This window comes from Silurus aristotelis (assembly GCF_946808225.1).
Source record: "Silurus aristotelis genome assembly, chromosome: 4".
NCBI classification, from domain to species: domain Eukaryota; kingdom Metazoa; phylum Chordata; class Actinopteri; order Siluriformes; family Siluridae; genus Silurus; species Silurus aristotelis.
The window spans coordinates 9,278,825-9,305,509 of record NC_139577.1 but is presented as its reverse complement, the minus strand read 5'-3'; the positions used below and the strand labels follow the sequence as shown (position 1 = coordinate 9,305,509).

Here is a 26,685-nt window from a genome sequence, read left to right as displayed (position 1 = left end):
TCAACCTTCTTCTCTTAGTGCCCTTGATGAAATGTTTAAGGCAATGTTTAATTTGTTTTTGGCACTACTTACAACACTTTGTGGTACACTTTCATTTTCAGACCACTGTGTACAATATAGATGTTGGCAATGTGAAAGACAGTCCTCATGTTGCTGAGTTTAGAGCAAGACTGCTTTGCTTTTTCTAAGTTTTTCTGCCCTTGTGAAGTGTTTTGTTTGTCAAGCTGGTTTAAATGGTTCAAAAATGCTTCTTAGGCACTTTAGATAAGTTCATGGTTTTGTCATGGAAAGAATCTTAGTCTTTAATTGAGGCATGTTGTGGTTCTGCATTTGGTTTTAGGAAACATCTGTACATGAAACATGCAAAGTGAAAGTGAGCAGAATTTTGACACCATTGATAGTCGTGAGATGGACAAAATATTTGACCAAATGGACAAAATATTTGACCAAACTGGCAGTAAATAAAAACACAGGAACATTTGATAAAGTTGTTGTAACTGATAAATTTGCTTATGTTACCATTTTAGAAACACTAAAGGCAATTTTACAAAATCCACAACTTACTGATTTGTTTAAACCCAAGCATGTTCCAGAGGAAGGCATTTATGTTGACTGTAACGGATGAGTGGATCGACAATGGAGTAGAGGATCCAAATGCAAGTTTTATTAAAAGAAACATCCAAAACGTCCAAACATCCAAAGCTGGTGTTGGATCTATGATGATCCCAAATGTTGAGCTATTTTTACGAGTTGCTTAGTAGCTTCTGGTTCCACAATGTCAACTGACTGTATAAGACTGTAGAAAGGACATTACTCATGTTAGTTCTCACTCTTACTCTAGTGTTTTGTATTGCTTTATGATTTATAATTACACTCTTGATATCACCCAAATGAGGATGGGTTCCAGTTTGAGTCTGGTTCCTCTCAATGTTTCTTCCTCATAACATCTAAGGGAGTTTTTCCTTGCCACAGTCACCTTAATTCTTAAATTCTGTAAACTGCTTTGAGACAATGTCCATTGTGAAAAGTGCTATAGAAATACACTTGACTTGACTTCTCCTCTATGGATGAGCTTCCTTGCCAGCGATGTAGTAGCTGGTAAACTGGGTCCATGCTTTCCTGGAGACTCTAAAAAGCCACTGGAGCTGGGAAAGGCTATGTATTCTGTAACAGGCGGAGTGGCAAAACAATGGAGTAGAGGATCCAAATGCGAGCTTCATTTAGAGAGTGGTGAAACAGGCAGGGTTGACAACAGCAAACAGAAACATCCAAGGAATGACAAAAGGGTAATTCAAAAACAGGCGATGGTCAGGGTAGGCAGCACACAATCAGAATCAAGGTAAACAATCCAAAGTTAAACACACAAAGGCAATGGAACAATGAACATGAAACTTGGATTGCAGAAAGGAGAAACATGGAGAGAGGGAGAGCACGCATGTGAGTGAGTGAGTGAGTGAGTGAGTGAGTGAGTGAGTGAGTGAGTAAGTGAGTGAAAGAAAGAGTAAGTAAGTGTGTGTGTGTGTGTGTGTGTGTGTGTGTGTGTGTGTGTGTGTGTGTGTGTGTGTGTGTGTGTGTGTTTTAAAAATCCTCCTGCTGGGAAATGGAAGGAGAATGTAATTAGTTTCCAGGCAAGGGCTTCTGGGAACTGCAGTCTGATAGGACACTGTCTGAATGGTCATGGCATACTCTGGTAGTAAGTGGGGAAAAAACAACAGGAACCAGATGTGTAACATTGTCTTAAGTAATGCAACATATTTTAAATGTAAACCCTTATTTTATACAGAAAATTATGCCTTGCAATTTTATGATGATTTTCAGACAGCTAATCCTTTGGTTCCAAACAATTTATACACAAATTGAGTGCAATCTATTTTACATTAAAGCATTTCCCAACAGTTATTAAATCCTCATTGGTAAATAGTTAATTCAATTCATTTTTATTTGTATAGTACTTTTAACAATGAACATTGTCTCATTCATTTACGCGCCCTTTTTCATGAACAGGTTATTACACGCTATGGTTTTAATTCTATACTTAAGCCTCTAGTAAATGCTTTGTAAGTGCTTGAGATTGAGGGGGATAAAATCCAGTATCTTGAAGTTGTATTAGGTGTATTGTCTAAATCACAGGGGATAATCTTGGCTTGAGTCATTTAGGGTTTGATATTGCTCTCTTCTTAAGAAATGTCCTTAGTACAACCTCAGGGTTATCTTCACAGAACACCAGAGATGCATGCTCTGCACTGTGAAACTTTACAGACTGATTCTACACTAAACTTATGTTTAAGGTGGCAAACAAAGGTGGCAAAAATACACACATCCTACACTTATGTAAAAGTACACATACTCAAGTTTAAAAATACTCTGGTAAAATTTGAAGTACTAACTATCTTTTTTTGGCAAGTTAAAATTAAGAAGTATGGGCTCTGAAATGTACTTGATACATGTACAAGTAAAAAGTAGCCATTACTACTACCTGTTTTAATGTAATGCTGATAACTGGACCTCACGTCATATTAATATTAGTGCTGTCAATTGATTAAAATATTCAATCTCAATTAATTGCATGATTGTCACGAGTTAATTGCATGATTAATAACAAATCACAAAAAACTGTTTAAAATGTACCTCAAATTAATACTTTTCAAGTTTTTAATACTCTAATCAACAGTGGCATGGACAAATATGGATGCTTTATGCAAATGTATGTTGTGAAACCATACTCAACAAAGAACATGAAGACTAAATATTCTTGTAAATGTTTTAAAGTAATATGGAATTTTAAATTACATCAATCATCAGGACACCAAAAGGAAACTACATTTTGTTTCCATGTGGACAGTTAATGAACTTATACTGGAAAAACTAAGTTTCATACGATTACATAATCAGATAATATTATATATACAGTGGGTACGGAAAGTTTTCAGACCCCCGTAAAATTTTTCACTCTTTGTTATATTGCAGCCATTTGCTAAAATCATTTAAGTTCATTTCTTTTCCTCATTTATGTATACATAGCACCCCATATTGACAGAAAAACACAGAATTGTTGACATTTTTGCAAATTTATAAAAAAAATAAAAAATAAAAAAAATGAAATATCACATGGTCCTAAGTATTCAGACCATTTGCTCAGTATTTAGTAGAAGCACCCTTTTGATCTAATACAGCCTTGAGTCTTTTTGGGAAAGTTGCAACAAGTTTTTCACACCTGGATTTGTGGATCCTCTGCCATTCCTCCTTGCAGATCCTTTCCAGTTCTGTAAGGTTGGATGGTAAACGTTGGTGGACAGCCATTTTTAGGTCTCTCCAGAGATGCTCAATTGGGTTTAAGTCAGGCTCTGGCTGGGCCATTCAAGAACAGTCATGGAGTTGTTGTGAAGCCACTCCTTCGTTATTTTAGCTGTGTGATTAGGGTCATTGTCTTGTTGGAAGGTAAACCTTCGGCCCAGTCTGAGGTCCAGAGCACTCTGGAGAAGGTTTGCGTCCAGGATATCCCTGTACATGGCCGCATTCATCTTTCCCTCGATTGCAACCAGTCGTCCTGTCCCTGCAGATGAAAAACACCCCCACAGCATGTTGCTGCCCCCTCTATGCTTCACTGTTGGGACTGTATTGGACAGGTGATCAGCAGTGCCTGGATTTCTCCACACATACTGCTTAGAATTAAGGCCAAAAAGTTCTATCTTGGTCTCATCCGCCCAGAGAATCTTATTTCTCACCATCTTGGAGTCCTCCAGGTGTTTTTTTTAGCAAACTCCATGCAGGCTTTCATGTGTGTTGCACTGAGGAGAGCCTTGTGTCTTGCCACAATTCTGTCTCTGAGCTCTTCAGGCAGTTCCTTTGACCTCATGATTCTCATTTGCTCTGACATGCATTGTGATCTGTAAGGTCTTCTATAGACAGGTGTGTGACTTCCCTAATCAAGTTCAATCAGTATAATCAAACACAGCTGGACTCAAATGAAGGTGTAGAACCATCTCAAGGATATGAAAAGAAATGGATAGCACCTAAGTTAAATATATGAGTGTCACAGCAAAGGGTCTGAATACTTAGGACCATGTAATATTTCAGTTTTTCTTTTTTAATAAATCTGCAAAAATCTCAACAATTCTGTGTTTTTCTGTCAATATGGGGTGCTATGTGTACATTAATCAGGAGAAGAAATGAACGTAAATGAGTTTAGCAAATAGCTGCAATATAACAAAGAGTGAAAAATTTTACGGGGGTCTGAATACTTTCCGTACCCACTGTGTGTGTACGGAATATATATATATACACACACACACACACACACACACACACACACACACACACACACACACACACACACTGGAGATCGAAATTAGAGAACAATTTATAAACAATTGAACAATTCTGAAATAATGTCATCTTCACTGCTCAACAGTTGAAAGAGTTTTTGTCCTGTCTATACCATGCTACCAGAACACCTTTTACACAAATTAACTAAGGCATTTAAAAAAAAAAAAAACATTATTATGCAGAAAACAAGGTCCCCTGGTGGTCTAGTGGTTAAGATGCAGCGCTCCCACCGCTGCGACCCGGGTTCGATTCCCGGTCAGGGAACCATCCCCAGCCACTCTTAGTGCCGGTCCCAAGCCCGGATAAATTGGGGAGGGTTGCGTTAGGAAGGGCATCCAGCGTAAAACATGTGCCAAATCAAACGTGCGGAGGATCCGCTGTGGCGACCCCTAACGGGAGAAGCCGAAAAGAAAGTATTATGCAGAAAACACACTGATCAAAATTTGAGAACAACAATGACTGTAGCATGGAAAAAGATTACAACAACATTTTCTGAAGTTTACAACAGTCAGCAATTAGTAGGAAGTGTACAGGCCTCTGCTCTGAATGACTTCAGCACATCTGCGGCCACAGGACAGCATTAGTCTCTCACACTGCTTTGGTGTGATTTTGGTCCACTCTTTTTCCAGTCTCCTCCACAGTTCGGTGACTGTAGTGGGTTTCTTGGCCATAACTTTGTCGCCAGGGATTTTCGAGAGGCTCTCTATTGGGTTGAGATCAGGACTCTGGGCAGGCCATGTCATTATTTAAATGTTTTCAGTTTCAAGGAACTGCGTTACCCGTTTTGCTGTGTGACATGGAGCGTTGTCCTGCATGAACACTGCGGGCTGATTGGGTGATGAACGCAGGGAAGAAACCATATGTTGTTGAAGAAGGTTCTGATAAACATTTGCATTCACTCTGCCATGTAGCTGTATAAGAGGCCCAACTCCTGCTGCAGAAAACATGCCCTAAACCATAACACTTCCTCCTCCACTTCTTTACACACTTTGGGTGCAGTCATTCTCCAGTTTGTCGCCGAACATAATGTTTCCCATCAGACCCAAATAAATTAAACTTGCTTTCATCACTGAAGTGAACTTTGGACCAGTTCTCCTCTTAACATGCTCCTCAGCAAAGCTTAGTCTAGTCTTTTGATTCTTTCTGCTAATGAGAGGTTTGATCACAGCAGAGTGGGCTTTCAGTTCAAATGCTCTTAAACGTCGAGACACTGTATGACGAGACAGATCCTTACCCTGTTCAGCGCTGAACTAGTGAGCAATTCCAGCTGCAGTGTGGAAACGATTGCCCATTGAGATCCTCCGCAGTATCCTGTCCTCTCTTGTATTTGTCTTCCGTGGACGACCAGCCTTCTTGGTGAACTTGAATGAGTTTGTGATGTTGTAAAGATTCAATATTCTTGAAATCAAAGATTTGGAACGACCAACTTGTCTTGCTATGGCTGATAGGGTCATCCCTTTGGCCTTCATCTGGACAACCTGCTGCCGGAGGCTTTCAGTCACTTTAGAATGGCCCACCATCTTGCAGAGTCAGTGAAACTGGAAGTTAGGCTGCCAGTTAAATAGGGGTTGACAGATAATCAAGGAAATTAGCACCAGGTGCCAGATTAACACCAATAACTGGGAGGCATCTGAAAGTGTTCTCTAATTTTGATCAGTGTGTTTTCCGGAAAATAATTTTTTTTTTGAAATACCTTAGTTATTTTGTGGAAAAGGTTTTCTGGTAGCATGGTATAGACAGGACAAAAACTCCTTCAACTGTTGAGCGGTGAAGATGACATTATTTCAGAATTGTTAAATTGTTTATAAATTGTTCTCTAATTTTGATCTCCAGTGTGTGTGTTTTTGAGTAATTTAAGTTCGTTATGGTGTTATAAGGAAAATGTCTGTGTCTCATCCACATTAAGCATACTTCTTATTGCCCTCTGCCTTGCTCATTGGTAGCTTCGAAAATTAGCCTACATCTTTGGTTGTCACAACCCTCAGTTTTGTATGACCCTTGCTTTCTTTTATTATGATTCCCTTTGCGTGTTTTAGATTTGTCTTGCCTCGCTGATTGCCTTTACTTGTATCAAACCCTACGATGCTGTCTTGTGGATTAAACCATTGGTCCCCAAGCCCCAGGCCATTGACCGGCACCGGTCCGTAGGTCAATTGGTACCGGGCCACGTATTCTTTCACAGAAAGAATACAGAAAGAATACATAACTTTCATTACTTCTGTTTTATTTATGATCAGATTCTGAACAATGTTTTATTTTGAAAAATTACCGGATTTTCTCTGCCACATCTGTCTATGACTCACTCTTGATGCATGTCAAGTTGCTCGCCTTGGTCACGTCTTAGCTACATCCGCTACCTTCTTAAAGGGGCTGCTCCGGCTGGTAACACATAATATATAACGGCTAAATTGAAACCCAAAATTACCAAAAAACAACACAGTGGATTCACAATTATTATTATATTTAGAAAATACCAGCTTTTATGCCGGTCATATTTTATTTTGTTGTATTTATCCACCACACCTTAAAGGCCGGTCCGTGAAAATATTGTCTGACATTAATCCGGTCCATGGTGCAAAAAAACTGCTGGATTAAACCAATGCAAATGGATTCTAATCTGCCTGCATCCGAGTCATTGGCACAGTGGTGCGTGATAGCCAAGAAATGATACACTAGTGTTAGATTGAAAAGCCGCACAATGACAGGAAATAGGTTGAAGGGCTAAAAACGACACGTAATAAGAAATAGTGAAGTAAAGTATTGATACCAGAAAAATCTACTTAAGTACAGTAACGAAGTATTTGTACTTTGTTTCTTCCCACCTCTGGTGTCAAACAGGCTTGTTTGTTAAATTCACTCAAGAATTTTAACAAAGCCAACAATTTTGCTGTGGATATACCGCAAGACATTTTAGAAGGAGCTGGTCAGCTAGAGGTAAAACTTTTTCTGCAGTTATTCAAATTGTTTGATAGAAGCGACGATTTATGTTTAAATGTCATCCAATCCTGGAGCTTGTTGTGCAACATGCCCCTATTATTTGGTGAGTAAGTGCACAGATGACAAACACTGGCATCTTTCGCTTTTACAGTTTAACATATTTTCACCAGTGACCATGACCAATTTTCTTAAACGTTTAATACTTGAACATCACCAACTATTCAAAAGATTATTTTCTATAAAAGGAATATTTTGTCTAAGCATCACATTATGATACATTATCCACAGTGTATAAGGAAAATTGGACCAATTCTGAACATTTATGCTTTATGAAGCTAAACACACATTTTTTAAAAACAATTCAAAAGTTTCAAAAACCTCATCAAAACACTAGCCAAAAAGCACCAATGTTGTATTGTGATGTATTGTAAGTCTCTTAGACAGTACAAATTGTCTCTTGCCCCTGGAAAGATTAAAAAAACTCAGTAAACTTTGGCAAGAAGATTGCATCCAAACAAGGAGGGGTACTGCCATAAGTTGCCTATTTTGTGAAGTGGATCAAACACCATGGCACAGAGTATCACCCTGACTTTATTATATGTAAAGAAGTGTTTTGTAAGATCAGGACTATTTCTGTGAAAGAGGAACATTTTTAATATTTTTTGGTGACCATTACCATGCTTTTATATTCTGACTGCATCCAGACAAAGTTTGTAAGGTAGTGCATCTTAATTATTTCAAACCATTTGATTTTAAGATTAAATATGGTACAATAGATTCTGGATTGCATGTAGTGCCGAATTGCTATTTAATGCAGATGTAATGTATTTTTGTTCATATATGAGTGTTTCCTGACACCTGTGTTTTAAATGTTTTAAACGTGACGTGTGAAGTTGTTTTCTTTGTTTTGAAAACTAGTTTAAGGGTTTATTTGACATTGTTGAAGACTAATTGTTTTACTGTACTTACACCACAAAGAGAAATGTTTAGTATATAAAATGCAAATAAACTCTACATTAGTAAAATATTAACACTAATAAGAGTTAGGTGAGAATTTTTTACTATTAAAAATATAAATAATTCACACATTACTAAAATATTAACACTAATAAGTGTTAATTATCTGTTAAACTGTAAACACTATTGAGTGTTGAGCAGTATAAAATTTTTACTCATAATATGCAACACTATGACAAGAGTTAATTTATCACCAGTTCTGAGTGGGACCAAATACACTTGGACCCAGTGTTAACTCTAATAGAGCTAATTTTAAACTGCAAAATTTGTTCTGTATGTATGTATCTATTTATCCATCCATCCATCAAGAAACAGGAAAGTCAAATAAAATTAACTTTGGAAACCAAGTAGCGTTTCCAGAATTTGTGTGCTCACAAATAAATGCTGCAACTGGTAAGCAGTAATGCCTGATCCTAAGTATATCAACATTTATTTTTTTAATGAATTTACAATTTGTGGGAACACTGGCCTCATTGTTGCATTTCATAATTTGCTTGGTCATTTATAAGAATGGTATAAGATTTATGTAAGAAAATTATAGCAGATTTCCTCATATTTCTAATTGACGACCTATTGTTAAAAGTTTCTAATTAAATTACTGTGTATGTACACCGATCAGCCATAACATTAAAAAATACTGCCTAATATTGTGTAGGTTCACCATGTGCTGCCATTTTAATTGAGTCATTGAGGCATGGACTCAATGAGAACTCTGAATGTGTGCAGGGGCATCGGGCATCATAACATCAGGCAGCAAATCCTTTAATTTCTGTAAGTTGCAGTACTTGAAAGATCAAGTTGTTGGGGTAACTTAGTCTACAACAATGTATTTTAAGGTGGTGTATGCCAAAATTACATCCACATGAATGCTAGTACCCAGCAGAACATTACTGTCTGTTCTCCAGGTAAGTGATAATATGCACCTGGTCTGTACACAAGATGTAAAATAAATCGATTTACCGATTTACCAGACCAGTGGACTTTCATCCATTGCTCACCATGGGAATCAACTTCTTTTACAAATTTATGATTCAGAAGCTCTTCTGTAGGCAGAGGTGGGTAGTAACGAGTTACATTTACTCCGTTACATTTACTTGAGTAAGTTTTTGAAAAAATTATACTTCTAGAAATAGTTTTAAATCACTATACTTTTTACTTTTACTTGAGTAGATTTGTGAAGAAGGAACTGTACTCTTACTCCGCTACATTAGGCTACAATGAGCTACTTTTCGTTACTTTTCTTTTTACCTCTTTGGTATACTATGCATCAATTTTAATGTTTTACTTTGACAGGAAGAGAAACTTTTGCTAAGGCTTTACCACGTGACTGTGTTTCACCAATCAAACGTAGTTGTGCAGTCTCGTCATGTTACCATACTCAATCTCAGCGGGGGGACGGGTTAGTTAGCAACACAAACATGTCAGAATCAATCTTCGGCAATGCAGACACAAACGAGGAGGAAAACCCGCACCCCTGGCCTCATATTGAAAGCATGTTTACCTTAGTAAAAGTGGGAGAGAGCAGCTACATTATGAGGTGTTCAGCATGCCTGGTATGAAGTGTGTGTGTGTGTTTCCTTCTGTTGTTCTGTCACTGGAGACACACACACACAGTTTGAGAATTTATGGGCTGCCTCGTTCTAGTTCTGCCTGGTAAAAAAGTATAAAGGTTTGGAAATTTGTGTTACTTGTGCGTATTTATTTTTTATTTATTATTATTTTATTTATTAAATACTTTAATTTACCTGAATTATTTTAATTTAAGCTATTTTGTAATTAATTAATTTTAAATTTATTTTATTGATTGGATAAGCCATAATTTGCCTAAAGATTATTTCGTATTTTAGTCTGTCTGATTGTTGTCGTGTTAAAAAATAAATCAGACGTTACTCAACAGTTACTCAGTACTTGTAGTTTTTTTACCAAGTACTTTTTTTACTCTTATTCAAGTAATTATTTGGATGTCTACTTTTTACTTTTACGTGAGTCATATTATTCTGAAGTAACAGTACTTTTACTTGAGTTTAATTTTTAGCTACTCTACCCACCTCTGTCTGTAGGATCACACCAGACAATTGTCCTACAATGGGCAATTGCATGGAGCCACAAGACCTGCTATATTGGAGCTGCTCTGGCCCAGTTGTTTAGCCATCACAGTTTAGCCCTTTTCAAAACCTCTGGGATTCTTACACTTGACAACTTTTTCTGCTTCTAACACGTAAACTGGTTGTTTACTTGCTGCCTAATATATCCCACAGATTGACTGTGCCATGGTAATAAAATAATCAATGTTATTTATTCACTTAAAATCTATCTATCTATCTATCTATCTATCTATCTATCTATCTATCTATCTATCTATCTATCTATCTATCTATCTATCTATCTAATCATCTTGGTTTGCATCTTTGCCACAATGCTCTGAGGCTATGCAGCTCATTTCTTTTCACCTACTGGCCAAAAATAACTGTACCATGCTAAATATAAACTTTCTTTCGGCTTCTCCCATTAGAGGTCACCACAGCAGATCATCCGTGTTTGATTTGGCACATATTTTTACGCTGGATGCCCTTCCTAACACAACCCTCCCCATTTATTGGGCTTGGGCCGGCACTAAGGCTTGTGCAACCCTAATGGCTGGGGTTGGTTCCCTGACCAGGGATCGAACCCGGGCCGCAGCGTTGAGAACTGTACCATGCTAAATATAACTGCTTTTATTGCTGATCCTGATACAATTTTTTTTTAATCTTTATCAGATTTAGCTAAATTCATCTGGATGACCTGCTGCCCATTTGTTTACCTACACCTTTCCAACTATATTCATCATACAGATTATAAGCTACAGACCACTCTCCTTTCCAGTGCTCACTTAGGGAAGAGATTTAGAGCCAAAATACAGTAAGCAAATGCTTATAGCCTGAAGACTGTCAGGGAACCACCAGCCACGCCTCCCTCCTACACTCAGCACACTCCTACAAACCCGCCCTTCTACTAATCACCTTCACCTGTCTCCAATCTACTCTACCATTCAAAAGACCCCCATTTCCACTCGCTCACCGTCCGATCTATGGTTAACACTGGCAATCATCCCTAGACTTCCAACATTACGGATAATACCCGTTTTCCGGTTCGTGCTTATACTTGAGCTTATACTTGAGCTTTTACTCTTGAGCCATGCGTGACAGAAGATCGGTCCGGTACCGACCACTTACCTCGACCTGACTGATCCAAGATAGCATTTCTCATCTTCTTACTCACTGGAGCCCTGTCCTGGGCAAGGGTTATATGGAACGCCAATGGCGCCATAACCACATCATATGTGCTATTAACCAGCCACTTTGCAGAGGTTTTCTGCACCGCCACTGGGGCCCTTACCCTGCGCCAAGGGTCCTCTCAGCTCACTGACTACAGCCTCCACTTCCACACCCTGGCGGCCAGCAGTGGCTGGAACAAGACCGCTCTTCTCCAGGCATACCGCCAAGGATTAAATTCGGACATTAAGCTGGCCATAGTCATCTACGACGATGAGCTGGGGGTAGAAGGCTTTCATTTAGTGGTCCATCCGCATTTCCCAGCGGCTGGTGATTTGTCGTGCCCCGGAGACGGAACCTGCCCCTCCACACACACCCCGTCTCTTCTACTCCGGAATCTGAACCCATGCAAGTCGAATCCCAATGGCTGTCGAGAAGAGAGAGAGAGAGCACCGCCTCCTAAGCAGAGTCTGCCTGTATTGTGGCAAGCACAGACACCTCATTCCCTAGTGTCCGGCCCGACCCCCAGTACTGTCGACTTCACCGCGAAAATCACTCACTTATCTAAGCTCCCGGTCACACTAATCACCCCCATGCTCTCCCTTCTGGTCTCCGGCTCAGCGGGCAACTTCATCTCCCGGGACTGCCTAGAGCAGCTTCAGCTATGCCGGGAAAGAGGGACACGGAAGCTTGCGGTGCAAACCATCCAAAAGAGACCCTTAGGGCATGGCTGGGTGAAGTACTGTACCCCAGTGGTCATCCTCCAGGTCGGCTTGTTCCATCGTGAGGAGATCTGGTTCCTTGTCCTTGAGAACTCCACGGAAAGCATCATCCCTGGCTGGCACTACACGCAACAAAGTTCTTCTGGAACCCGTGTGACATCCTCGCAGGGCTTCATCACTCCATCCTCCTCCCCCGCAGCCTCCAGCTTCTTTATTGTGGAGAAGAAAGGTGGAGGTCACAAGAGGATCTACGGGAATCAAGGATCTTCACGAAACTAGACCTTCGCAGTGCCTACAACCTGGTGTGTATCCGCAAGGGAGATGAGTGGAAGACGGACTTCATCACTCCCTCTGGTCACTACGAGTATCGAGTCATGCCGTATGGTCTATCCATTTCCTCCAGTGTTCCAAACCTTCATGAACTAAGCTCTCCCCCGTGGAACAGAACTATGATGTTGGGAATAAGGAGCTTTTGGCCATCAAACTGGCGCTCGAGGAGTGGCGTCACTGGCTGGAAAGGGTGGAACTCTGCTTTTGCTTTACCATTAACTACCGCCGGGCTCCACGAACGGGAAGGCCGATGCCCTGTCCTGGATCCATGGTCCCGATGAGCCAACGGACCCCGAACCCATCGTTCCTCCTAATCTAATCCTCAGCCCCATCGTCTGGGAGTTGGAGGGGGAGATCCGGACTACGGCGCAGGGAGAGCCAATCCCCACAGTATGCCCAGGAGGAAGGACGTTCGTCCCAGCCATGCCGTCATTCCTTGCTGTGGTCGATCCATGAGGTCCCAGGTTCGGGCCACACGGGGAGGAGACAGACTCTCCTCCTGGCCCAAGCTCATTACTGGTGACCTGAGATAAGCAGGGATGTCACACGTTACATCCAGGGCTGACCTGTCTGTGCCATATCCAAGACCCCACGACACTTACCTGCAGGAAAGCTGGTCCCCCTGCCCATTCCGCAGCACCCGCAGCACCTACCTAGGGGTAGATTTCATCATCTCCAATGGTGGTGGGCAGATTCTCCAAGGCTTGCAAGCTGGTTCCCCTCCGCGGCCTGCCTACAGCCCTAGAGACCACAGAGGCGCTCTTTCATTACGTCTTCCGGAACTTTGGCCTGCCAGAGGAAATCGTGTCCAACCGGGGACCCCGGTTGGAGCAGAAGATACAGGAGCTGTGACCAAACAGCCTGGAATCGCTTCCTCCCCTGGGCCAAGTACACGCAGAACTCCCTGCGCCAAGCGGGAGTTAGGCTTCCAGCCGCTGTTGTTTCCTTGGACGGATGACCCCTCCCAAGTTCCACCCGTGGATCAGAGCGTGCACATGTGAAAAGCTGCACACAACCAGCCCCGATGTACCATCAGAACCACCCAGAGGTTCGCAGATCCTCGGAGGTCGGAAGCCCCCCTTACCAACCAGGTGATCAGGTCTGGTTTTCCACCCAAGATCTGTGCCTACAGCTACCCTGCAGGAAATTTAGCCCCTGTTTTATCGGGGCGTTCCGGATCATCAGGTGGGTCAATGACGTGGCCTATCGGCTCGACCTGCCCCCTAGGTACTGCATTCCTCCGACCTTCAATGTGTCACTCCTGAAACCCTTCCTGCCCCCCACCACGGAGCACCCTGGGGTCACCATAGATTCTCCTCCCCTCGGAAATGCTGGACCAGCTGTCAGTCTACTCGGTCTGAGAGATTCTGACTTCGAGACGTAGGGGTTCTACCATGGAATACCTTGTGGACTGGGAGGGGTATGGACCAGAGGAGCGCTCGTGGGTTGCCAGACAGGACATGCTAGACCCAGCACTCCTGGAGCAGTTTCACGCCAGCCACCCTAGCCGGCCCGCACCCAGGGGCCGCGGGCGTCCCAGGTGCCACGTTAGGGCTTCGAGAGCCGCCCCTGGAGTAGGGGGTAATGTCAGGGAACCACCAGCCATGCCTCCCTCCTACACTGAGCACACTCCTACTAACCCTCTCTCCTACTTATCACCTTCACCTGTCTCGAATCTACTCTCCCCTTCATAAGGCCCCCATTTCCACTCGCTCACCGTCCAAGCTATGGTTCACACTGGCGATCATCCCTAGACTTCCCACATTACGAATTATACTCGTTTTCCGGTTCGTGCTTATACTCTCTACTAGTATACTCTACAGAGTATACTACTCTGGTTTCTGACTCTTGATCCACGCGTGACAAAGACCCTCTTATCTCACTCTGAATTAGTCACTGTAGCTGCAACAGAGACTTTCGCTTCATCTATCTCTGCATCAATGCCACACTCTTTTTCATTTTTTATAAATTTTGTAAAGATTTTTAACAAACTTCTTTTACTTTGGGGTATCGTTTATTATGGGGTATCGTTTGTAGAGTTTTGAGATAAAATAATGAATTTAATCTTTTATTATAATATTTAATGATCTTTAATTTTAGAATAAGGCTGCAATATTCTGTAACAAAATGTGAAAAAAGTGAAGTGGCGTAAATAAGTTCCAGATAAACTGTATAGATGAGTGAGCCAAAATTCTTCTACAATAGTGTGTGAAACAGAAGTCATACAGAAAATAAATACTAGGTATTGCTGTTATAGGAGGTTCTTAAAGCTACTGAATCATAAGGTAATATGTATTTTCCACACATGGTTTCTTAATTTTGCCTTTATTTTTGTGATACAGGGTGACTGAATGGAGTCGGATGTTTTATGAACAGTTAGTACACAGTAAGCAGTAATGAGAGGGGGACGAGCTAGGCACAATGAAGCATTGGACATTACAACATCATTTGTTTGCTTTCAACAGCTTTGTTCGAAGTAGTGAGTCTACCACAGCAACGTGAAGGACAATTTTAAGGAGGAGGATTAAAAGCTGTATTCAAGAGGATGGTCGTCATCTAAAACAGTGGTCCCCAACCCCCAGGCCACAAACTGGCACCGGTCTGTTGGTCAATTGGTACCGGGCCGCACAAAAAGAAAACATAACTTTCATTATTTCTGTTTTATTTATTATCTGATTCTGCATTATTTTGAAAAATTGCCGGATTCTCTCTGCCACATCTGTCTGATGCATGTCTCTGATGCACTCACTCTTGATGCATGTCAAGATGCTTGTCTCGGTCACGTCTTACCTACATCCGCTAAAAGGGATTCCGCTTCTTAAAGGGGCTGCTCCGGCCGGTAACACATAATACATTACCATTAAATTGAAACCCCCAAGCTAGCAAAATTAACAAAAAATAACACAGTGGATTCACGTTTATTATTATATTTAGAAAATACCAGTTTTTATGCCGGTCGTATAATTTTATTATGTTGTATTTATCCGCCACATTTTAAAGGCCGGTTCGTGAAAATATTGTCTGACATTAATACGGTCCGTAGTGCAAAAAGGTTGGGGACCACTAGTTTAACCCTCTGGAGTCTGATTTGCCGCCGGCGCCCAAACAAGCTTTTTTTTCAGATGCCAGCAAAAAGAGCTTAAACTGCTCTGTCATATTTGATCAAACATGTCAAAGTAATACATAATTTAAATCTGTAAAGGGTCTACTTTTATTTGTGTATGCTTACTATATAAACAAAATGTTGTATTTTTTAAAATGAATAAAATAGTCATGGTGCGCCATCTGTCGTCTTTGTCTGCGTGATCTTTAAAAAGCATCATTAAAAAGCGCTGAAAATAAAAAAAGATATCTTTAGACAGCTTAAAGTATGTAGTTTTAGAATAAGTCGGTGAAATAAAAAACATATGTTTCCAATGAATATAAATCATGTGAAACCAAGTAGAGGCACAGATTTTCCACCTCAGGTCATTATCTGATAATGAGCTGCGACCGGACACGCCCCCCCGCTATTCACAGATAAAACAGTTCACACGTTGAGTCACACGCCCCCCAGACAGTGGCATAAAACAATGGGATTCCACTGAGATTATTACACATTCAGCTGCGTTTGAAAGATGACACCCTACACCGATGAGGAAGCTCTTCAGATGCTTTTGGACAGTGATGAAAAATTTACCTTTTCATCCGAAGAAGATTGCGATTCCGACAATTCAAGTTGCTACGATGAGTAAGTTATTTAGTCTTACATTCTGATCATATAAAACTAATATTGTTTGTAGACATCTCTGCCTAGCTTTTGTCAGCATTGCCTTTTAATGTTACAAACAAAAATCTGCCAATATCTGCTCATTTGTAACATTAACTGTTTGTAATTGTATGCCCTAAATATTGTTGACGTTATATTAGTGATGGGAAGTCCGATTCTTTTTTGCGAATAAGTTCTTTCGGACAGTTCGTTTCAAAGAACCAGTTCAAAAAAACGGTTCACCAGTTCTTTTACATCCTTACGTCATGCATATCCAAATATCATTAAACACATTTAAATAAAGTCATGTCTATTGCATGAGGGCATATAACTTATTTGTTTAAATTAAATCATCATCATCATCTTAGAAATGTTCCTTACATTTATGTTTTGCACTAAATCACCCAATACAGGCACTGATGTGCAAAACGTTGATGTTTTAAGTTGTTAGTAAATAAACTTACTTTTCATTTAAGTCCTCAGTTCACCTGTGCTCATATATCAGCAGCGCAGCACCAGCCTTTACAGTATGTCGAACGCATCTGATTCGGAGTCCAAAAAGTGTGTGTATGTGTGTGTGTGTGTGTGTGTGTATTAATGTCAGACAGCACGCGTACTGCTCGGTAGGTCGCGCATGCTCAGTATCAACAATTCGTTGGTATCAGTAGTATGTCGGACGTGTCCGAATTACTGATACCAACGAATACAGTACTGGTGACTCGAGAACAGCAGTATGTGTGCTGCTCGGAATCGGCAGGTATGCGCATGCTCAGTGATGATCACTTGTTCAGCAGCATGTTCCAGTTTAATGTGTGTACTGTTGGAGAAACTAGAGAAGAACCCCATTCTCAGGGATATTGATTTATTTTGAGTCGGATAGACGGTCATACACATTCAAAAGTGAGTAACTTGAGTAATTTTATTGATTAGTGCTGATTTGAGACGCGAACTGTTTTGAACGATTCCGTGCGATTTGGTGAACCGGTTCGACCGGACATCACTATGTTATATAAAGTTATATTTTAGCATCAGTTCAGTTTTGGTTAGTCTCACTTATCATCCTGAAAGGCTGTTATGTAGTGTTAGCTAGCAGAGATGTTCCGGGTTGCTGAGGTGTAAATGCTATATGTACAATGCATGCTAACAAATATATATTGTTCAAGTGTATTCATCATCCTAAAATATATTGTTTGGTTATTTTTAGGAATGTGGCTGCATCACCCTTGCCATTTACTAAAAACTCACACCAGGCCACGCAGGTGTCGCTCCATTTTGAGTTCGACCGAGAATTATCCTGAGTAAGTACATATTTTATTTTTTCTTTAATTATATTTAGTGTGAATCATTATTGCATTGTATGACATATGCAAACAACTTTATCAATGACAATATTATTTGCTCAGCTGTAAATGGTGATGGTGTAAATGTCTGAGATGCATTATGGTCTATGGCCCATCAACAAACATTTATCTGTCCTATTGCCCATCAACAAATAGGCCTATAGGCTATACAATGCATGCTAACAAATATATATTGTTCAAGTGTATTCATCATCCTAAAATATATTGTTTGATTATTTTTAGGAATGTGGCTGCATCACCCTTGCCTTAACTGGAAACTCACACCAGGCCAAGCAGGCGTCGCTCCATTTTGAGTTCGACCGAGAATCATCCTGAGTAAGTACATATTTTATATTTTCTTAAATTATATTTAGTTTGAATCATTATTGCATTGTATGACATATGCAAACAACTTGACCAATGACACAATTAGTGATGTTCGTGTGTGTGTGTGTGTGTGTGTGTGTGTGTGTGTGTGTGTGTGTGTGTGTGTGTGTTTCATAAACAGATGTGATCAGGCACCTGCTCCAAAAAGGGCAAAGGCAGCACACAGACAGACCACCATGTCATGGAAGGATCAGACAGATAATGACACAGTTCCACAGACTCTGCCATTCCAGCCCGCACGTGAACCTGGACCTCAACTGAGGTCTTCTGACTCTCATTCTCTATTTAGTCTATTTAAAATGTTTTTCCCGGAGAGTGTTTTGTCAACTCTGTGCCACAACACAAATGCTCAAGCTGCCAAGTCAATAGCCAAGGGATGCAAATACAAATGGAGAGATGTAATCGTAAGTGAGATGTATCGCTACATTGGGCTCTTATTTTACATGGCAATGGTAAAGTTGCCCTCCATCATAGACTACTGGCGACACAGCAGTATTTTCACATGTACACATGAGTCAGCCAGATGCAGACAAAGAAAATGACAGAAAGAGGGGCACATCTGAACATGACCTGTTCAGAGTAAAACCGCTTATGGACACAATCCGTAAGACATGCAAAGCAATCTTTCATCAAAAAAGTGATGAAAAAACACTAACTACCATGAGCTTGTCATTGCTTGGTAAACAGTATGTCTGCCTCTAGTGGTGAAGTGTGGAAATACAACTGAATAGGAATCCTTTCTTACAGTAAGCACCACAAAACACTATGGAAATGCCTGGCATGCGATGTTCACCTGTGTCTTTAGTTGAACAGGAACTGCTTTCAAGAGTGGCACAGGGATTTTTGATGCAATTTTAAATAAACCACAAAGGAAACACGTTCTTTCTTGTAGTACTGTACTTCTTCACTCAGATCCTGGCTAAGTGATCCACAGCTCATTATGTAATCAACAGCTCATTATGCGACCCATTCTCTACAAAGCTGTCAGTCACAGCATGTCGATGCCTCTCCGCATATGGCCTTTTAAAGTATAAAGTGTCTTTTAAATTTTAAATCAATGTATTGTTTAATGTGAATTTCACATGATTAAAAAAAAAACCTACATTAGAAGATCTGTTCTCAAAAAGTCTTGTAAAAAACATGTTTACTATAGGTTTTGTGGCCCTTATTTCAGTGAGGTTTTTTTCTTGCTTTTTCAAAAACCACGCATAAACCTAATTTTGTCAAAAATACAAACACACACACATATAAGCTGTTTACAGTTTATGGTAGCCCAGTTTGTGCTGAATACAGTGAAATAAGTCTTTTGTCAATAATATATTTAAAAGCAACTAAAAAGAACCAAATTTAAGAGCATGTCAAAATCCATGGGTTAAAAGACTCCAGAGGGTAAAAAGACATTATTTTTCATAACTGAATAAGTAACTCAAATGGTATGTCCATAGCATGTCTGTTTTTGTTAAAATAAATAATTTTGAGCTGAAAATCTTCGGAGTACAGTTTTTCCAAATCATTCGACACCTATCAGGCATCCAGATTCTCTGAATCTTTGGATGATATTATGTAGATGATAACTTCAAACTCTCTAAAATTTTTATTTGAAAAACTCCTTTCTGACATTGCTCCACTATTTTTCACCACAGCATTGGGGGAATTGGTGATCCTCTACCCATCTTAACTTCCGAGAGACACTGCCACTCTGAGAGTCTTTTTTTTATACCCAATCATGTTGCCAATTGACCTAGTAAGTTGCAAATTGGTCCCCCAGTTGTTCCTTATATGTACATTTAACTTTTGCGGCCTGTCCCAACTTTTTTGGAATGTGTAGCTCTCATGAAATTCAAAATGAACCAATATTGGGCATGACATTTCAAAATGTCTCACTTTGAACATTTAATATGTAATCTATATTCTATTGTAAATAAAATAAAAGTTTGAGATTTGTAAATTATTGCATTCCTTTTTATTCCAGATTTTTACAGTGTCCCAACTTTTTTGGAATCGGGTTTTTACATAAATGCATTAGTGTACTTTCTTTTTTAAATGACTTCACTTTTTAATATTATGTTGCAGCCTGATAATACAATCATTTAAATTCTACACTCAGTAATGACAAAGTAAATAAATGTTTAAAAAAATATATATATATATATATATATATATATATATATATATATATATATATATATATATACACACACACATATACACATTTATATATATATATATATATATATATATATATATATATATATATATATATATACAGTGAGGAAAATAAGTATTTGAACACCCTGCTATTTTGCAAGTTCTCCCACTTAGAAATCATGGAGGGGTCTGAAATTGTCATCGTAGGTGCATGTCCACTGTGAGAGACATAATCTAAAAAAAAAAATCCAGAAATCACAATGTATGATTTTTTAACTATTTATTTGTATGATACAGCTGCAAATAAGTATTTGAACACCGGAGAAAGTCAATGTTAATATTTGGTACAGTAGCCTTTTTTGCAATTACAGAGGTCAAACGTTTCCTGTAGTTTTTCACCAGGTTTGCACACACTGCAGGAGGGATTTTGGCCCACTCCTCCACACAGATCTTCTCTAGATCAGTCAGGTTTCTGGCCTGTCGCTGAGAAACACAGAGTTTGAGCTCCCTCCAAATATTCTCTATTGGGATTAGGTCTGGAGACTGGCTAGGCCACGCCAGAACCGTGATATGCTTCTTACAGAGCCACTCCTTGGTTATCCTGGCTGTGTGCTTTGGGTCATTGTCATGTTGGAAGACCCAGCCTCGACCCATCTTCAATGCTCTAACTGAGGGAAGGAGGTTGTTCCCCAAAATCTCGCAATACATGGCCCCGGTCATCCTCTCCTTAATACAGTGCAGTCGCCCTGTCCCATGTGCAGAAAAACACCCCCAAAGCATGATGCTACCACCCCCATGCTTCACAGTAGGGATGGTGTTCTTGGGATGGTACTCATCATTCTTCTTTCTCCAAACACGTTTAGTGGAATTATGACCCAAAAGTTCTATTTTGGTCTCATCTGACCACATGACTTTCTCCCATGACTCCTCTGGATCATCCAAATGGTCATTGGCAAACTTAGGACATGCCTGGACATGTGCTGGTTTAAACAGGGGAACCTTCCGTGCCATGCATGATTTCAAACCATGACGTCTTAGTGTATTACCAACAGTAACCTTGGAAACGGTGGTCTCAGCTCTTTTCAGGTCATTGACCAGCTCCTCCCGTGTAGTTCTGGGCTGATTTCTCACCTTCCTTAGGATCATTGAGTCCCCACGAGGTGAGATCTTGCATGGAGCCCCAGTCCGAGGGAGATTGACAGTCATGTTTAGCTTCTTCCATTTTCTAATGATTGCTCCAACAGTGGACCTTTTTTCACCAAGCTGCTTGGCAATTTCCCCGTAGCCCTTTCCAGCCTTGTGGAGGTGTACAATTTTGTCTCTAGTGTCTTTGGACAGCTCTTTGGTCTTGGCCATGTTAGTAGTTGGATTCTTACTGATTGTACAGGGTGGACAGGTGTCTTTATGCAGCTAACGACCTCAAACAGGTGCATCTAATTTAGGATAATAAATGTAGTGGAGGTGGACATTTTAAAGGCAGACTAACAGGTCTTTGAGGGTCAGAATTCTAGCTGATAGACAGGTGTTCAAATACTTATTTGCAGCTGTATCATACAAATAAATAGTTTAAAAATCATATATTGTGGACATGTATATATATTATTATTATTATATATATATATATATTGTCACACAGTGGACATGCACCTATGATGATAATTTCAGACCCCTCCATGATTTCTAAGTGGGAGAACTTGCAAAATAGCAGGGTGTTCAAATACTTATTTTCCTCACTGTATATATATGTATATATATATATATATATATATATATATATATATATATATATGTATATATATATATATATATATACGTATATATATATATATATATATTTATATGTATATATATATATATATATATATATATATATATATATATATATATATATATATATATATATATATATAATAAATGTCCATAAGTATTCAGATAATTTACTCAAAACTTAGTTGAAGTAGCTTTGGCAGCATTTACAGACTTTTAAATTTACAAGTCTTTTTGGGTATGATATAACAAGCTTTACACGCCTGGATTGTGGGATTTTCTACCATTCTTCATGGCAAATCCTCTCAAACTGGGGCAAATCAGGTTTCTTTAGAGATGTTCTGAGCGATGTGTGGAACAGGTTCCCCTTCAGGAACTCAAGCTGCATCAACAAGCATTAAAATGCACATGGAGTGAAACAAACGCTAGCCTCTGTTTGTTCATGAAGCGCTCTATGTGCGTATGTGTCTATGGTATGTGGTAAATGCTAAATGTCTGAAAAAATAGAAAATAAAAAAAAGAAAATAAAAAAAAAGAAAATGAAAGCAAGCATGAAGAGTAAGCACTCTTTCTGGCTGTGTGTTTCTCCTTGCCCCCACTTTATCCTGGGGCACAGCTCCTAGTCTCCGGTCTCTCAACTGAGGTGGTAGAGATTATTCTAGGAGGTGGTACGGCGCAAAATGGCGCCTGTTCACCCTGCTGACCTTGGTCAGGGTTTATAGCCTTGACCTTAGTGCCACTCCTGGCCCCTCTGTTATTCGACCTAGCTGTGCCCATCCACACTAGGCAGGGATTGGTCAATCTGGTGTTATTGGACTCTTGTTCCCGAAGCATTGTTGACGCAGCTCGGGTTCCTGGAGGGGAACGTCTCCAGGTTACGTATGTAACCATGCTTCCCAGAGGGAACGAGATGCTGCGTCTCCATGTCACACTTCTGGCATCCTGTAGTGCTTCCTTCCCCTTTCAGAAGCTAGCGCCGTTTTCACTCCATGTGTGTTTTATAGCTTCCTGGTCATGACGTCACCCCGCTGGTGACACTGTGTTTTCCATTGGACTGATTACACATGTGATTCATAGCGTAGACAATGCGGAAGCGTTCCCAAAGTGTTGTTGATGCAGTGTCTCGTTCCATCAGGGAACCATGGTTACATCTGTAACCTAGAGAAATTTTTATTGAGAACATCTATGTACTTTGTTCCATTCAGCTTTCCCTCAACCCTGACTAGTCTCCCAGTCCCTGCTGCAGAAAAACACCCCCACAGCATGATGCTGCCACCATCTTGTTAAACTTTCTGGATGGTTTTGAAGAGGTGATGAGCAGTGACTGATTTCCTCCAGGTAAAACATTTAGAACTGAACCAGAAAATCTTGTTACGCCCAGTCTGAGAGTCCTTTAGGTGTCTATTGGCAAACTGGGCTTCCATGGGTTTTGCACTGAGGAAAATCTTCCATCCAGACACTCTCTGGAGCAAATTTACCATTGGGTTTATGGTCTCCTCTCTTACTAAGGCCCTGGTTACTCGGGTGACCAGCTCTTGGAAGAGTTCTGGTTGTGCCAAACTTCTTCCATTTAAGAATTATGGAGGCCACAGTGTTATTGGGAATTTCAATGCAACAGAATTTTCTCAAGCCTTCACTGGATTTGTGCCTTGCAACAATGTCTTTGAGCTCTGCAGGCAGTTATTTTGACCTCATCTGTGCCTTTCAAATCATACCCAATCACACGATCAAGAGAAATGGGAGGCACCTAAATTAATATTCAAGTGTTGTTGCAAAGGGTCTGAATTCTTATGTACATGAGATATAAAAAATAATTTCTGTTAAAAAAATTTACAGACATTTTTAGATTTCTGTTTTGCTTTGTCATTATGGGGTACTGAGTGTAGATTAATGACAAAAAAAATAAATCCGAAGGATTGAAGTATCAGACTGTAACATAAAACTGAAATTAGTGAAGGGGGTCTGAATACTTTCTGAATGCACTGTATATGTCTATGATGAATACTGTGTAAAAATACATGTTCAAATGTTCTTACCTCTTCCTCTTCACTGGTGCCACCTTTCTCCTGTACTTCCTCTTCCTCCTCCTCATTTTCTTCACTGCTGGAACTTTCATACTTAACCTCAGTTCTCCATGAACTAGGCACAGTACCACTGCACTGGAAATTCCAAGCTGCATTCATCACTAATTTAGCCAATACACAGAAATTTTCATAATTACATAATTACAGGTCTGTAAATCCCAACTATTCAAAATTGAAGTCACACTGTTTCAGGTATTATCCATTATCTGTTATTTTTTGGTTTCTAAAGATTGGTGAAAATCATACAGTACTCTAGGCCTGGATGAATAACAACATACAATTGAAGAAGTGTGTATGTTCCTCTTCCATTACTATATGACTATTTTAGCTAATAATTGTTATTGATACAGATCATAGTTTAAGGAGGGAAACTAAAGTCTATTCATATTAATAGTACAGACATTTTAAAAATGCCATTGATGTTAAACATTTGAAAACACTGCCATACACTGCCACTGCCATACACTGAGGCAATTTATAGTCATACGAATTTTATCATGTTCTGAAAAAGGTTAGCTCTACACTGTAACATGTACACATTGATTTGACTGCATTACTGGCATGAACAGCACTTTTGAAACAGGGAAAGTGAACAGCTGCTGAACCATGCCTTAGAAAACCCTAATTTCTGATGGTGTAACTGTTCTCTTTTTATATTTAACTTTGAGTAACATTCAATTGTTTACTGTACTAGTAATGTGTCAGTGGAAATGGTGTTAACAGTGTAGTTGCTCACCTGGCTTAAGGCTGGCTTCTGCTTTTGGATCCATTTCACTATCAAGTTCCTTAATGTCTTTCCGTAAAATCATATAACTAAAAGACAGAAACACTATAATTCAACATGGTAACAAGATTTTGACTACTGCTGATCAACAGACATTAATTTTGAAACAAATGACCTTGCCAGCTCTTCAAAGAGGCATCTCTAAGCCTACAAAACCACAAACAATGTTCTACTGTTACACAATTACTGATACATACAAAGGAATGATTATTGCAAATTAATTAAGAATGGATAGCTACAATAAAAAGGTGTATAATCATGTGTCATCATTAAAAACCTCATGCTATGTGCAGTCACCTGAGAAATGGACATAAAAAAAATTATCTGGCCTTATCAGGTTTTAAAATTAGGCAAACACAATTTTACCACCACCTGACAAAAAACACCATATCAGATTAGATAACGTCTTATGTAAACAGCCCACCGAATCATACAATTGTAATGATTTTATTCGGAATGACAAAAAATTGTGCATGTAAACATGGCAACTGAGGCTTTATGTGGTGTTGAGCTGTTGAAAGTATATGTTTATTACTGCATGTTTAATAGTATTTGTGAACTGTACTACAGTCAACCGCCGATAATTCGCGGTTTGGAAATGTCTAGATCAATTCACCAAGGTACCATAGGGGATGTGGGGGTGCGTCCAAAATGTGCAGATTTTAGGAACTCGCAGGGGTTACGTTCTAAGACCCCCGGGGGACAACTGTACATGTAAAACAGCTCAAATCAACAATGAGTGAGTTATGTATTACATAATCTTGTCTTTTAAGAATTCATTCTACTCTAACACGTTTACAAATATCAAGGCTTTTAAAGGATAAATAATGACCTAAATAATATTTAAGAGCTGAGAGAATATGTAAATAGTTTGACAAATGGAGTAGGGTCAAGAGAGCACATGAAGAAACTGGACTTAGGTATCAGATTTTCTTATGTCAGATTAATCAGTTAGGTCTTTAAAAAAAAAAAAAAAAAAAAAAAAAGCAACAAGGGAATAGGGAAATGGGTAAGCTGTCTATGAGATGAAAGATGACATCAGAGACAGCTGTGTTCATGTATACGAGCCAGCGGCTGTTATGGTACCAAATCATGCAACAACAAATCTGCATGATGATGTACTTAATAACCTTTGCGACCTCGGCTTGCTGCAATCTCAGCTACAAAGACCAAGCCCACAGTCCTGTTGTTGCCTGCCTGATGCAGGTGGTGGGGAGATTACATCCGACTCCAGTGGACCACGCGGTGAGAGTTTAGAGACTACTGCATCTTTGTTTTCACACAGATGTGGCTCAGTGACAGAGTTCCAGACGGCGGCACTCAGCTAGACTAGCTAGCCTAGTTCTGTGCCGACAGAAATGCAGCTCTGTGTGGTAAGACTAGCAAAGGTGGTGTGGGTGTTTTATATCAACATAGAAGGGTGTAAGTGCTTGTCTCCAGCTTTTGCTCCAGCTTTCCGCTAATGGAGTTTGTGACTGTAAGGTGCAGGCCATTTTATTTACCACGAGCATTCACCACTGCTTTCATTGTTGGAGTGTACGTTCCCCACAGCGCTAATGCTAAGTAGCCACTGTGTGAACCCTATGGAGCAATTGCAACCTGAAGAATGCTCACTTAAATGGACTGGTCATTATCACCGGAGATTTCAACCATGCCAAACTGCCCCGAGTCATCAGAGAGGCGAAGCCTCTCTCTTTCAGGACAGGGGAGACACCCAGCACATGTGGCAGGTCATCCAGGCGGTCACGAACTGCAAGACAACTTCACCTGTTTGTGACTTTGAGGTTGGGGCCCCTCAAGGCTGTGTGCTTCGCACACTGGTGTTCAGTCTCCTGATTTATGAC

At 40.0% G+C, this 26,685-nt stretch overlaps 1 protein-coding gene across 9 annotated transcripts in view; it reads right to left on the bottom strand.

Annotated features, from left to right (window-relative positions):
* The window catches only part of arid4b (AT-rich interaction domain 4B), a 193,930-nt gene that overhangs the window by 65,635 nt on the left and 101,610 nt on the right, over positions 1-26,685 (bottom strand). For all 9 annotated transcript variants that reach the window (XR_014533265.1, XM_083539879.1, XM_083539880.1 and 6 more), the window contains 2 exons: positions 24,794-24,870; positions 24,010-24,158 (listed from right to left, as the gene is read on the bottom strand). Coding sequence is in view for 8 of the 9 variants with exons in the window: in XM_083539879.1 (XP_083396005.1) it covers positions 24,010-24,158; positions 24,794-24,870 (226 nt within the window). In the remaining variant the exon portion in view is untranslated. The remainder of the gene's footprint in view (positions 1-24,009; positions 24,159-24,793; positions 24,871-26,685) is intronic.